Raw genomic sequence first — 15,197 nt, 5'->3', positions numbered from 1 at the left:
GTGTACAGCAAAACCATCCACTTTATTTAAAAAGAAAATGTAACATTATCAGGCCTGTGCAAATAGATAATTGTTTTATCATGACACAACTGTTACAGTAAAAGAGAATTGAGAATCGCTTGTGGTGCAAAAGGCAAAGATGCATATGAAAAAGACAACATTGACACTAGTAGCTTTGAAGATGGACTTAAGAGGGAGTCGGTAAAAAGTGTGACAGTGTTTTGTTTATATTTTGGCTCCAAACCACAGGATGTTGCTGCAAATCCGAAAGATAACTTTCATAATGACGGAGCAGACATGACACAGCTTCTTTCATTTCTATCCTCCTCCTCTGCACTTCTGAGGTTTTATTAGAAGAGGAAGGAATTAACACCTATGATGTGATAGGTAACAGAATTAAGCTTTGGCTTTAAATTCTGTGGAGTTGGTTCATATTTTCTTGTACATGTGCAATAAAAATTCTATAAAATAAGACTGAACTATTCTGATTTATATGCAAAGCAATTTCAAAATTGTTCTAACATGCATCTTATTACTTTCCTAAAGCATCAGATGATCACATTTATTTGCCATTTTTCCTCCAAAACAATAGTGAAACAAACACATGGTCGTCTCACTATTTGCATGTAAGAAGAATTATAATTAGATGCTGGCAGGAGCCCAGCCTGAGACAATGGGGAGATTCACTGAGGGCAGACTGGATGAGTCTGGAATGAGGGAGGAGGGCAGAGCGGAGTCAGGTTAATCAGATCAGCGTCAGCATGTCAGGGAGGAATGTGGCAGCACTGGATTCTTCTACCAGCTGACCTATGATCATTTCATGAACACAAGTCAGCTGATGGAATAAAGGTGAACAAAGATGGTATTTATCCAACTCTCCACAGAGAACACTTTCTGATTGGCTTGAATGGGAAAGTGACTCAGTCTTTGAACAAACGTATTTCTCACAACCAAATCCTGCTTCATCAAAAAGAGAATCACTCAGTTTCTATAAGGAATGACTCTGCAAGGGCTGCACAGAGTTCTAAAGGCGTTATATCTTTTCTTATTAACAAGAGAGCCACTGCCTAACAGTACCCTGATGAAACCACATTTAAATCTACCAGATTCCTATTTTTACTTGAATCCACCCAACGAAAACATCACCACCTTGGTATATTGTCTGAACAATAACGTTCAGCAGAGAAAGAAATCATTACCTGTTGTCTTTATAAAGTTGATTTTCAATAAAGGCAAAAACATTTCCTTGACCGAAAAAACAAGACGTAAATGATTACGAGGAACTAGATCTTTGATGCTTTTACTTTACACTTAATATTTGAATCTTCATGTCCTTTGCACTTTCCCATAAATGAGAGCAGGTGTCTAAATCTTGCTCAACACGTAGCACTAATGCCAAACACTTGCAGGACAGAGGAGTTGATGACTGGGTGACAAATGTAGAACCATGTTTACTGTAATTACTGGGTTGGGTGACCTCCTGGCTATTGTACAGTATGTGTTCAAATAAAGACACAACTCAAAGCTGGATGTATGTTAAAAACACACCATCATACAACAGCGTTTGATATCAGACACGTAACGCAAGCCCAAAGGGTGACTTGTTGCCACCTTGGGAAATCGGACGGACTCAGATTACTTCTGTAACATGCTTCTCTTGGACAGAGCTTTGACCCTGCACTTGCACGATGACGTCACTGGAAGTTGTTTGTTGACTTTAAGATCCTCCTGCTGTGCGACAAACAGCTGAGGGAACATGACAAAGCTGAAAATGAGCCGTGATGACTGCATCACTTCTCTGAGTCGGCACTGAATCTGCCCTCAACCTGACATTCTCGTGTTGCCACAGCTTTACTGACAGTGACCGAGGAGTTGTTCCAGGTTGGCTGAGTGACAGCAGATAGTTGTGATCACAGTCACACCTTTCTTCTGTTGAACCGAAGTGGGGGAATTAACATTGTCATATTTACTTTGTCTTGCTTTAAAGCAACACTACGCATTGTTTTCTACCCAGAAATAGCAGTTTCAAGTTGAGTTTAATGGTTCACTGACTTGGAAAAGGGAGAATGGTGCCGGTTTCAGTCCCACTCCTCACCCTGAACGTCTCTTCTGGCTCAATGTAAAGATTTTTCTCAGCCAAACAAGTTTCAAGTCGGACAAATTCTCAACATCAGGAACATTCCCAAAACATTCAGGTGAAGGGAGAGCTCGGGATGAAGGACATGACGAATAGATTCCACTGCGGAGATCAGATGTTTTTTAAGCAAATCATTAAATCATATCATTAAAAAGCTCTGACTCTGACGTTTACCTTTTTACATCCAGCCCCTGGAGAAGATCTGGAGTTCAGTGAATGTACCTTTACTGTACCTACCCATACTTAGATATATCAACTAGTATGGTGTCCAGAATGACTATAACGAAGTACTGCTCATTAAGTGTATTATTACCTCAGGTTTGGTCTCTCGGTGCAGTTCCACTCAGGACTCCAGAAGCTGCAGCAGAAGGACACATCGTGATATCCTTGGTTTCGTTATCACCGGTGAACTGAAACAAACAAAGTGAAGTAGTCAAAACCGAATTCTTTACCCGTCTGTCTGTCTCCTTCTGGAGTGAACCACCGGCTCAGATACAGTTAATCAGCTCTTTATCTAATGTACTTTAAATCTGGCTCAATGTGCAGTACATTAAACACAGATAACGAGAACGATAAGATGAATTACTGCACAAAAGACATTTAAGAGACTGGAAATACTTGATTGTGGTCGACTCCACATACATATTTAACTATGCCTCCACTTTAATATATTTTATTGGTACAAATTAGACACTCAGTTGTATGTTCTGTGTTCAGTTGTAGAATTCAGTTAAATGCAAGATATTTGTATGTACAAATACAACATAAAACATCTTACACACAACTGAATACAAAACATGTGTGTCAACTGTGTACTTATAAATAATATTACTGTGGAAGCAAAGTTAAAAATGTATATGGAGTCTTCCAAATTGATTTCGTGCAGTATATAAAGTATGTCATTTTCATTTCTTGTGTATAATAATCTATCATTCACGCCATGTTATAGGTTTGAGGTTAAACATTACATCACTGTAACATGTTCACCTGTCGCACGCAGAGTTTAGAGAAATATGAGCACAAATATCTTACACACAGCTGAATACAAAACATGTGTGTCAAATGTGTACTTATAAATAATATTACTGTTAATATTACATAGTTCAAAATCTATATGGAGGGAACCACCAGTGAGTATTTCCATTCTCCTAAATCGATTCTGAGCAGTATTTACAGTATGACATCTTCATTTCTTCTTACATTTACTGTACATACTGTACAAAACACACTTTGCAGACTGGAGACTAAATAAAAATAAAAATAAATAAGAGTACAAAGCTGAGACACGCATGTACCTGTCAACTCCATGTAACTAATGACAGTTACTGCATTTTTTTTACTTCACAACATGTAAAGTACTTCTCTGGAGTATTTACAGTCTACTGCTGTTCCACTATAGCTCATTTTTGTATTACCTTTATGTATAAGTACACAGTACAAGACTCAGTTGTGTGTAACATGTACCTGTAACCTCCACGTGCAACAGGTGAACATGCTACCGTCATGTGTAGTAATAATATTTAACATGAAACACAACGCGACACGTGTCTTCTCCCATCAAACACAAGATGTGAGCCTGAGGTTCACATCTTGTGTTTCATGTTCGCCATATTGTGAGAGTCTTCTTCTTTACTGGTGATGAACGACACCAGTAAGACCCCCGCCTGTCTGTGCTGGTTCCCATCATGAGAACCAGCAGCAGCAGCAGGACGACACAGACGTTTATTTAAATATCCAGCATCTCCTCCTCGAAGGACATGAACCTGAACCTGAACCTGAACCTGAACCTGAAGGAGGTCTGAAACCAGCGGAGCTTCGTGACGGACCTGACGAGAGGTTTCACATGAAAACCTTCATTTCACGAGCCGTCGGACAGAAACACGGTTCATCTGCTGCGGGGGTTCGAGTCCGGGAAGAGGACAGAGAAGGTTTTACCTCATGTCGCGGTCCTGTCTTCGTGTTCCAGCCTCACATGGTAAATAAAGAGGATCCACCTGCACCCGCCGCCTCTCACCTGCTGTCCGTCAACCTGCAGACTAACCACAGCACATCCGGTCACTGCGCTACAAAGTACAGCACGACGGAAGAGGGAACAGCTTTCAGAGTAAAAGAGAGAACATATGAGAAAGGAAATAAAAACATTCACTCAAACGTGATACTCTACTTCATTTTTAGGTACTTGTACTAGACTAGAGCATTCATATTCTACTTTACTTCATTTTTAGGTACCTGTACTTTTCTAGAGTATTCCCATTTTACTTTAGCTCATTTTGAGGTACTCTTACTTAACTAGAGTATTCCCATTTTACTTTACTTCATTTTTAGGTACCTGTACTTTACTAGAGTATTCCCATTTTACTTTAATTCATTTTAGGTACCTGTACTTTACTAGAGAATTCCCATTTTACTTTACTTCATTTTGAAGTAGTTGTACTTAACTTGAATATTCCCATTTTACTTTAGCTCATTTTGAGGTACTCTTACTTAACTAGAGTATTCCCATTTTACATTACTTCATTTTTAGGTACTTGTACTTTACTTAAGTATTCCCATTTTTATTTATAAGCAACTGCCACTCCACTACCTGTCGTATTTATACTTGTATACCTATAACTGTCACTTACCTTTCAGATAAACATTGTTCATTTAAGACGTATTATGGTCCATGTGACATCTATGAGGTTTTCAGAGTAAAAAGCAAGAAAGATCTGAGAAGGAAAATAAAAAACATTCACTCAAACATGATACTTTACTTCATTGTCAGGTGCTTGTACTTTACTCATGTATTCCCATTTTATTTATAGGCAACTTCAAGTCCACTAAATGTCATGCTATACTTTTTTACCTACAATTTTTACTTACTTTTCAGATAAACAATATACATTTAAGACTTATTATGGTCCATGTGAGACGTCCTGTATATGTAGACTGGAGTATGTAAATATACAGTATGTATACATAGCACATGTATAAATATCAACATAGTGTGTGCAACATCAAATCTGTAAGTCAAATGTCTGTACACCCCCCCACCTCCTTTTTTATTAATTGATATACTTTTGTGATGTTTATGGTCAATAATAAATATTATTATTACCCTAATAATAATTGTTACTATTGCTTATTATTTTTATTACTTCTCTCAATTATACATTTTCTATGTTATGAACTGATCCTCAAAACAAAGTCCCTGTACCCCAATTGATGTGTTCTTCCTCCTCCACGGCGCCAGGGGGCGATACAGCCGACGCATCCCATCGCTGTGGCAGAGGTGGAAAAGTCGAGAGTGTGACAGCGCCACATGCGTGTTGTTGTGTTGTTGACATTTTAAAAGGTTTCATTTCTCCTCGGTGAGTTTTATTGTTGTTTTATCACATTAATACTTTTCACAGGCGCCGTGTTCTGCTCGCGTGGCTAAAAACACGTCGCCTCTGCTGCAGCAACGGTTTAGCTAACATGTCCAGTTCCATTGTCGGACAGGACGCACAGTTTTATCGTCAGAGGTTAATCAGTAAATTGTATTTCACTGTGTTTTTATATTAGAGTCACAACGTTATCTGTGGTTTATGTGACATGTTTGACTTTGGCTGGATCGTTGTGTTGCTGATGCTGTGAAGGGAGAATCAGATCCAGGTTTACTGAGGAGTTTATAAAGTGTTGTCATACACATTTTGATTTAAAGAGGCTCACAGCTTGTTTGTAAGAAGTGTGTGTGTGTGTGTGTGTGTGTGTGTGTGTGTGTGTGTGTGTGTGTGTGTGTGTGTGTGTGTGTGTGTGTGTGTGTGTGTGTGTGTGTGTGTGTGTGTGTGTGTGTGTCCGAGTAGTGATTAATCTAACGTAGCAGTTGTGTTTGCAAGAGAGACAACACACACTTAGTTTCCTACAGGCGTCTTTCAACTGTTCAGTCTGAAAACAACTATTGTGTTGAAACGAGAACCGAAGAGATAAATGTTGTCTCTTTGTAAATTGAGGTGTTGCAACAAAGAAGTCCTGTCCCAGATCAAACCTATTATCAGTTATTAAGAAAACCTTAACACAATTGCACATAGTTGTTATTGCTTGTAGAATATACTTGTTGTGTGAAAGCAGATACTGGCCTTCGCTGTTAATTGGCAAAAGTGTGTAGAGCTCACAGACACATCACTGGAGCTCTGTCATGAGTTAATATCTGATTCTTCATGTCAGACTGATCTTATGACAGTTACCTGTCTGTGGTTTAACCTTTGAGCGTGTTGGATGTTTCTGTTTTAGGTGTTCTGCAGCGTTCGGGTCCAGACTCGGGTTCGGTGAGTTCTCCGTCCGTCCGGAGGTGAAATGAGGAACCTGAAGCTGCTGAAGAGCCTGTGCAGCTCGGAGCTGAACGGTCCCGGCTCACCGCAGTTCCTGTGCGTGCGGGCCGACACCGGCTCGCTGCTGGTCGCCTCTCAGTACTCAGTCACAGAGTACGACCCCCGAGGTGAACAGGTGAGTAATGTGTTCAGGGATTGATCTCTGCTGTAGTTTGTAGAAGAAGCATTTACACTTAATTCTGATCTACAAGTGGAGATGAAAGTTGTCTCTGACTTTCCTCTGTTCTCCTCCGCAGGTTGTCAATGAAGCCTCATTAACGGCGAATGGTTTCCTCCCGGAGGACGGCAGTGGGGTGGTGGTCGGACTGCAGGACCTGGCAGAACTGGAGTCGGCGTGCGTGGCCACAACTGGCGGCGATGTCGTCCTCTTCAACCTCAACACGTGCCAGGTACTCACATCTTCAAAGTGTTGTTTGAGGGTCAAGAATTTAGCTTTAGCTTTGAGGTTGTTGTGGGATTAAGGACGGAAATTCATTATGTTTATGAGGGTTCTCACAAAATGTCTGTGATCATGTTGTACAGTTGGAGTGTGTTGGCAGCGTGGACAGCGGTCTGACCTCCATGAGTTGGAGTCCCGATGAAGAGCTCGTCATTCTCACAACCGGTCAGAATTTAATACATATAACAAAAACATTTTATTAATAGAATTGTTTACATCACTGCAAACAAAAGTGTTCCCGTCTTGTTTCAACATTGAGCTAAAAGCCTTTATCTACTGAATTCTGCTCTACGAGACAATATGTGACATTAGTTAGAGATCAGTGCTCAGTGAGTAAAGTCTCAACTTCAACAAAACACATTAAACTGTGCTACAAATTAAATAACATTAATAATTTGTAATTACAGGCCAGGAAACAATCATCATGATGACCAAAGAGTTTGAGCCGATCACTGAGGTTGGAATCCACCAGGACGACTTTGGTGAAGGTACGGTGGCTCCAAGTGGACTCTGCTCAGATTAGTGACTCCACGTATTTGTAATATCACAGAACAATGTTTATATAAATCTTTTATTCTTCTGTATGTTGTGTGATTTGCAGGAAAGTTCATCACAGTGGGTTGGGGGAAGAAGGAGACGCAGTTCCACGGCTCAGAGGGGAAACAGGCAGCACAGAGGAAGACCCAGGTCAGGATTCAACGACAGTTTCAGAGTCTGAAAACAAAATAAAAAATATATTCTGAATGATATAAACTCGCCACACAGGAGGTGCAGCCAGCGGCTGGGTGGGACGACCGCAGGCCGCGGGTGACGTGGCGAGGTGACGGTCAACTGTTCGCCGTCAGTGCCGTCTGTCCTCAGACCGGAGCCAGGAAGGTGCGGGTGTGGAACAGAGAGGGTGTCCTGCAATCCACCAGTGAGCCCATCAACGGCCTGGAGCAGGCGCTCTGCTGGAAGTAAGAGTTCAAGCATGTTTCTTTTAAAACAAGAGGAGAACTGTCTACATTTGTGAAGGAACCTGTTGTCTTTTCTAAATACATAATAATCTACATGAAAATAAAGGCAGCAGTAATTTAAAATCTTCTGTTTTTGGTTTCAGACCCTCCGGCAGCCTGATAGCGAGCACTCAACGTCATCCCAACAAACACAGCGTGGTGTTCATGGAGAAGAACGGACTCCTGCACGGAGACTTCACGCTGCCGCTCAGCAAGGACCAGGCCAAGGTCTGTTCAACGAAATGTGACTCAGAATATAAGTGGTTGATGACGATCAGCGTTGAATGATCAGCACGCAGTGTTTTCAGATTATTAGTCTGATGAGTGTGTGTCGTAGGTGAAGGATCTGCTGTGGAACACTGACTCCACAGTCTTACTTGTCTGGTTGGAGGACATGACGCCTGGAGAGGACGGACAGGTCAACACTTACAGTGAGTTCAGCCAAAGTTTACCACAAATATCACCGTACAATGTTTTAATGCTACCACTAGGAGTCGCTAAAGTACATAGTTTGAAATCCTAACAGACATTAAACCACATATTCCTCAATTAAGATTAAACTAACCTGAAAATAAATAGTTAATATTAGCTGAAATATTGTCCTATTGGGTTAATGTCAGCATATTGTGTTTCATGTAAATATAGCAAATGAGAGATTTAAAATACCAGGAACTTAAATCATTTTAACTTTGTAAAGAAGCTAATTTTAAACATTTGACATTTTTAAATAAATGTTAATGCTTACACCAGTCTTTGAATGAACGAAAAATAAAATGTTTGTCATGATCATATTCTTTAATGAGTTTTAAACTTGTTGCTGCTCCCTCCTCAGTCCAGCTGTGGACGGTAGGAAACTACCACTGGTACCTGAAACAGAGTTTGAGCTTCGGCCGAGACCCTCAGAAGGCGCCGGTCTCGGTCTGTTGGGACCCTGAACGCCCCCTGAAGCTCCATCTGGTGAGACGCGACTGGTCCACCACCACTTACGATTGGGGCTGGACAACGGAGCGGAGTCCCGGGCTGGACGCCACTGACAACGCCAACGTGGCTGTGATCGATGGAGGTGAGGACCAATGAGAGGAGGAGGTCAGGCTTGTAGCAGGATTCAGCGTGATGTTAATATTCGTCTAATGCCCCTCAGATAAAATCCTGATGACAACCTTCAGGCAGGGTATCGTCCCTCCGCCCATGTGCTCATTGGAGCTGCAGCTGAAATCACCAGCCAACCAGGTGACGTTCCTCTGCCGACCTCAGAGGACCAATCAGCTGGCAGTGTTCACCGCTAATGGAGAAATCTCGGTCTACAGCCAAGGTAGGTTATGGACCATGTTTCATAATGATCTCTCAGCTATTTTTTCTCATGTGTTAAAGTATCAAACAGTCTGTCTTTATGCTCTGACCTGTGTGTTCTTTTTATTTAACCTGCTTATTCTCCAGATTCAGGAGAACATGTCGACAAAACAGCTGATGGCTTCAGGATTGTGACTCGTCCCCTGCTCCTCCAGAAAACCTTCAGGTAACACAACAACCTACAACACTGTGCATGATACTGTCTCCTTCTGGTCCACCCCTGACCGTGTGTGGCTCTTCCTCTTCGTCCTGCAGTGGACCACTTCTACGGGATGACCCGCTCGCCCTGCGGCAGCTGCTGTGGCTGGAGGACGAGCTGTTTGTGTGTGTCAGCTCCGGTCTGCTGCCGACGACCTCCACGCTGCAGATGCTCCGACCTGCTCAGGATGATCGTGACACGCTCGCTGTCAGGTCGGCAAACCGAACAAGCTCCTGTGGCCACTTTCTTTGTCCTGCAAAGCTTGGAAAGAGACGTAATACTCATTTTGTTTATGCCCCAGGTGTGAGATAGAGGTGGACGGTGTGGTGGTCAGTATGGTTCACTGCTCTCAGACCGGCACTCTGGCCTTACAGCTGGAGGACGGACAGATCAGGAAAGTTCTCTGGGGTCAGTAACCAACACTTTATAATCCTAAGAGATGATTCATTGGAAAAATGATCAACCCAAAACATTTTATTTTAATCTTCCATTACAAGAATCATTTTACCACTAACAATTTGCTCTCTGGCTCCATCATGTTAAATCCACAGAGGATACATGATCTGACATCTGACATTTCTTCTATAACTCATATATATAACTTCATATCTTGATTCTTGTTTCCATAACTGAGGCTAATTTGTAATATGTCTGTGCAGATTGTGCTGAGCCTTTGGTGGACGTTTGGCGTGACTCCAGTGGATGTACCACTAACTTCCCTGTTCCCTGCGTTCAGACGGCGCTCTGCAGCATCAGTGGAGAGGTAGAAACACACTGACTTGTAATTACATTATTAATCACAAGTGGAAGAGTTGTTGTGACCAATGTTTCTTCATTTATTCAGGAATATCTGCTTGGCCTGACCGACAGATCCCACATGTACGCTGGAGACACAGAGGTACGATGTCGGCCTTGATGTACCTGCGCTCTCAGTGTGTTCATTAAGTGACAGGGAGAAACTAATGTTGTGTATATTTTCATTTATGTCTGTTTCTTTCTCAGCTGGCCTCCAACGTTTCCTCCTTCGCCGTCTGCAACAACTTCCTCCTCATCACCACACACTCCCACACCTGCCGCTGCCTCCACCTGAGCGCTCTCACGGTCAAAGGTAAAGTGGAGGCAAACACATGCAGTAAACACGTCCAGAGTGTTTTTAATATATTTAGATTCAAACATTCAGTCAACGAGCCGATAGCAGCTGATTCAAATGACCTTTGCGTCTACAGGGCTGCAGGCGGCTTTGTCCTCGGACGGAGGTCAGAATGACGAGACGCTGCGTCGGGTGGAGAGAGGATCCAGGATCGTCACTGTGGTGCCTCAAGACACCAAAGTGATTCTACAGGTCAGTTCAGCACAGACTCACATGTTGCTTCCTTCCCTGTTTCTACTGTGAAACCTGTGGCAGCACATGGTGAGTGTGTTCATATGAATGCAGAAAGATTTTCTGTTAGTTTCTGATTCCTTTCGGTTTGTGTCCAGATGCCTCGTGGGAACCTGGAGACTGTGCATCATAGAGCGCTGGTGTTGGCTCAGCTCAGGAAGTGGTTGGACGGGTGGGTTTGATTTTCCTCCATCATATAATATACTTGATTTTTAAATAAACTATTTAACGATCCTAAACTATTAGATCGACTATTTCACCTAAACCCAGACTTGCTTTATACCCAAAACATATATATATCTGTATATATCTGTATGTAGAGTGTTAATCTGAGTCCTACATGTTCTTTTTTGTTTTGTTTTTTCAGTTTGAGGTTCAGAGAAGCTTTTGAGTGTATGAAGAAGCTGAGGATCAACCTGAACCTCATTTATGACCACAACCCAAAGGTTTGTACTGAATTCTAACTTGCAGATCCTAAAGTTTCTCCAATACAGACACTAAATAATACTTTATATAATATGTAATGTTTATTTTCCTCCTGCAGGTTTTCCTGGAGAACATGGACACCTTCATCACACAACTGAACTCCATCAACCTCATCAACCTCTTCCTCACTGAGCTCAAGTAAGGTGCACTTAAAGAAGTTTGATTTCACATAAACAAATTTAAGATAAACCTTCTCTAACATTCTTTCTTCTTCTGTGCCCAGAGATGAGGACACAACCAGCACCATGTACCCTCGTCCTGAGAGCAGCCCAGTTCAGTCCCAGCGAGCCTCTGGGCAGAAGAAGGTGGATGTGGTTTGTGATGCTTTACGGAACGCCATGGAATCAATGGATCCAAACAAGTCAGTGATATCTCAACTACGCCTTTTCACATAAAAACTGAAAATGGAATTAGTGGGACATTAAATGATTGCGTTGTCTCCGTCCAGGTTCTGTCTGTCAATACTGACGGCTCATGTGAAGAAGACGGTTCCAGAGCTGGAAATCGCTCTGCAGAAAGTCCACGAGCTTCGAGGTGAGCACACACACAGTTTACAGCAGCTGAACACACACACACACACACACACACACAAATACAGGCACAGTAGAGGATACATGGAGAGGATGTTTAATTTTATTCTCTGTTATTACATCATTTCCTGCTCTGTGTGCATTTGCCCAGAAAATCCTTCTGCAGCTCCGGGCGCCGTTAGTGCTGAAGAAGCGTTGAAGTACCTCCTCTTCCTCGTCAATGTCAACGACCTTTACGAACACTCTCTGGGAACGTATGACTTCGACCTTGTGCTCATGGTGGCGGAGAAATCCCAGAAGGTACGACTCAGGACAGGAGGAGGAGACATGTTCTATAAGTTCTCTGCAGCACATATAAAAACAGAAATCCTATGTACCACGATATTAGACATGATCATCACTCAAGCTGTAACTTCTGTATGAATTAAACATCTTAGCTTCGGCCAATGTTCATTTATCTCTGTCTGCACCCCCCCCCTGCAGGACCCCAAAGAGTACCTCCCCTTCTTAAACATGCTGAAGCGCCTGGAGCCGAACTACCAGCGCTACACCATCGACAAGCACCTGAAGCGCTACAGCAAGGCTCTGCTTCACCTCAGCAAGTGTGGTCAGTCTCCTTGTATCTGTCATGTTCCTCTTACTGCTTCTCTTTATCTAAAACCCACTCGTGGTTTTCTTTGTAGTGGCGAGTAATTTATTCTGCTACATGTCTGAAAAGTCTCCAGTGTTAAAGCTGTGCCGGTGTTTTGCAGTTTTATTTTCCAAAGAGCCAAGCAGAGCGTAACCTTCTGTGTTCTGTGCTCAGGGCAGGAACATTTCCTTGAAGCTCTGCAGCTGGTTAAGGAGCAGAAACTCTACAGTGAAGCTCTGAGACTGTTCCCAGCAAACAGCGTTCAGTACAAGGTGACGAGTTTCTAACCAACACACCACAGATAGCTCATCATTATAAAGATCCACCTCCTTAAACCTTGACCTTTGACCTCCAGGCTCTGAGCTGCTCCTATGCCGAGCACCTTGTGGAGCAGCAGCAGGCGGAGCAGGCCGGCCTGTTGCTATGGCGATGTGGAGAGTCCGTCAGCGCCCTGCAGGCGTTCGCCAGCAGCTCCAGTTGGAGAAATGCGATCTGTGTGGCGCAGCAGATCCCGCTACCGCCCGACCAGCTCGCTCTGCTGGCCAGGGACCTGGCAGGTAACCATGGCAACAGACGGATGGCTGGTGAGACATGGTGTGGTTCCATCTGGGCGTCCTCGTCCTGACTGCTTCTGCTTCTTTCTGTTGTAGAGAAGCTGACTGAACAGCGGCGGTTCTCAGAAGCTGCTCTGCTGTTGGACCAGTACGCCAAAGTAAGATCCTCTGCTGATAGAACCACTAACTGCTTGAGCAAAATCAAACCAGCGACAGACGTCTCTCTGTCTGCAGCTGCTGGTCGAGGTCTGAGGGTCTGTGTCTTTGTTTCAGGACTGTGAGGAAGCCATCTTGGCTCTGATCACAGGTGCAGTCTGGGAAGAGGCGCTTCGATTGGTCAGTGAGCAACATTACCTTTTTATAAAAACGTAGCCTTTTCTCAAACGACTTCAAATGTGAAAATGCTTAGTCCCTCTGTGTTTGTTTGTTCTCTGCATGTGTGATGGTTTATTTCCTTGTCTGCTTCAGATTTACATGCACAACCGGCAGGACATCACAGAAACTAACCTGAAACCTGCTCTGCTAGAGGGTAAGAACAGTTCAGACTGGAAACTGGAGGAGAAAGGACAAATTGGTTTGAAGCATTTTGATGAAAGAACGTATGAGGAGGCTAAACAAAAAACAAACGGGTTTTGTTCAGTTGAAATGAAAAGGCCACACAAAGAAGTATTGTCTTGTGATGTTTTGTTGTGTGTGTTGATGTTGTGATGTTGTCTTGTATCAGCTGTCGGCACTCAGACCGTCTTCCTGGAGGCTCAGATAGCGACGTTCACGCGACACAGGACCCGACTGGCTGTGGTTCGAGAGCAGAAGGAAAAGGCCAGACTGGACATGCTGGGTGAGAATAAGTCACAAGTCATGAAAGAATAGAGGGGGGGTTCAATCACAATTTTGGGGTTTTTTACACAATTAAGGTCCGTCTGTCTTCTCCATCAGATGAGGAAGGTCCAGACTGTCCTGATGCTGAGCTTTACTCTGAAGCCAGCACTGTGATGACCGGCTCCAAATACTCCCAGAGCAACTCCCGCATTTCCTCGTAAGACAAAACCTCACGTGATTCTTACATTTCAAACACTTAGTCCTTGTGATGAATTATAAGTTTTGTTTCTGGTTTAATGTTAATGCTCCGTCTGCAGGAGATCGTCAAAGAACCGACGGAAAGCCGAGCGGAAGAAACTCAGTCTCAAGGAAGGAAGCCCCCTGGAGGACAGAGCGCTGATGTACGCCCTGGGTGAGATCTTCACCACCGTGGACAAGATGAGAGGTAAGAAGACGGGAGAGAAACACTGAGACGCCTACTCATCTGTATCTTCTTTGTATTGTTATAATGAATCCTGTTGATTTGCAGAGGAGGTGCACAACCTGCTGAAGGGCCTGGTGCTGTTCCAGTATGACAAGCAGGCAGAGAAGCTGCAGCTGGGCTACGACGAGGCTCTGCACACGATGGAGGCCGCGCTGCCGGAGGTGTGGCCCGAAGGCCTCCAGAACAACCAGGCTCCGGTAACTACCACACCAGAAGTCAAATGCCCGTTTCACACTTGAGTTATGAAATATTCAATTTGTCTTCATGTCTTCATTGTTGTAAGTGGTTTAAGATGTGTAGATATATTTTGTGAAAAGACTTTCATGAGGAATTCAGCTTTTTCCTGTGCACTTTTTCTATAAACTTAAATCAGCCTTCAGTTTACAAAGGAATTAATAATATCCCAGAAAGTTAATTCCTAAAGAGTTAAGATTCTACATTGTTCTTTTAATCTTGTTCTTTTCATTTAACTCTCATCTCTTCAGCTCACTGGACCAAACTCGACTGCAAACAGCATCATGGCCTCGTTCCAGCAGCAGCAGCAGCAGCAGCAGCGACCTGCAGCTCCACAACAAGGTCGGCAGCTGCTGTTGTGACACTTGAGTGTTTTCTCAGTTTGCCCAGTATTTTCATTTGTTGACAACGCTGTTTCTTTACAGATGCTGAGGCGATGCCTCCACCGAGGATGAGAAACGGGATCAAGTGGAAGCTCACGATTCTCAATTAGTTATATTTCTGATGTTTTTAAGTGTTAAATGTTAAATATGTTATAAATAAAGATTCAGTTCATGTGTCCTCTCACCAAATGTGTTCGTCTGTTATTTAAAGTCATTCATTTCATTC

At 43.1% G+C, this 15,197-nt stretch overlaps 1 protein-coding gene and 1 long non-coding RNA gene across 2 annotated transcripts; one reads left to right on the top strand and one right to left on the bottom strand.

Annotated features, from left to right (window-relative positions):
• Positions 1-1,597: 1,597 nt before the first annotated feature.
• On the bottom strand, positions 1,598-4,274 carry LOC117769046. Its single transcript, XR_004615143.1, has 3 exons — positions 4,073-4,274; positions 2,451-2,547; positions 1,598-1,746 (listed from the first exon to the last, which is right to left on the bottom strand). It is a non-coding gene; the product is annotated as an uncharacterized LOC117769046 (long non-coding RNA).
• A 1,089-nt stretch (positions 4,275-5,363) lies between these two features.
• elp1 (elongator complex protein 1) lies at positions 5,364-15,155 on the top strand. Its single transcript, XM_034597622.1, has 36 exons — positions 5,364-5,487; positions 6,389-6,601; positions 6,723-6,875; positions 7,009-7,090; positions 7,333-7,413; positions 7,527-7,612; positions 7,691-7,881; positions 8,025-8,148; positions 8,258-8,351; positions 8,753-8,983; positions 9,062-9,232; positions 9,358-9,436; positions 9,526-9,681; positions 9,771-9,877; positions 10,129-10,232; positions 10,314-10,367; positions 10,472-10,577; positions 10,696-10,811; positions 10,949-11,022; positions 11,218-11,296; positions 11,395-11,474; positions 11,560-11,697; positions 11,785-11,870; positions 12,018-12,166; positions 12,350-12,473; positions 12,672-12,769; positions 12,853-13,054; positions 13,148-13,209; positions 13,325-13,387; positions 13,520-13,580; positions 13,776-13,889; positions 13,988-14,087; positions 14,188-14,315; positions 14,400-14,551; positions 14,840-14,930; positions 15,014-15,155. Exons 2-36 carry the CDS (start codon positions 6,452-6,454, stop codon positions 15,079-15,081), a joined length of 3,954 nt encoding a protein of 1,317 aa, XP_034453513.1. The 5' UTR covers positions 5,364-5,487; positions 6,389-6,451; the 3' UTR covers positions 15,082-15,155.
• Positions 15,156-15,197: the final 42 nt, after the last annotated feature.

Source organism: Hippoglossus hippoglossus, chromosome 10, assembly GCF_009819705.1.
Source record: "Hippoglossus hippoglossus isolate fHipHip1 chromosome 10, fHipHip1.pri, whole genome shotgun sequence".
NCBI lineage: Eukaryota > Metazoa > Chordata > Actinopteri > Pleuronectiformes > Pleuronectidae > Hippoglossus > Hippoglossus hippoglossus.
The sequence above is the reverse complement of the archived record's forward strand: the minus strand, read 5'-3'. Positions and strand labels throughout refer to the sequence as shown.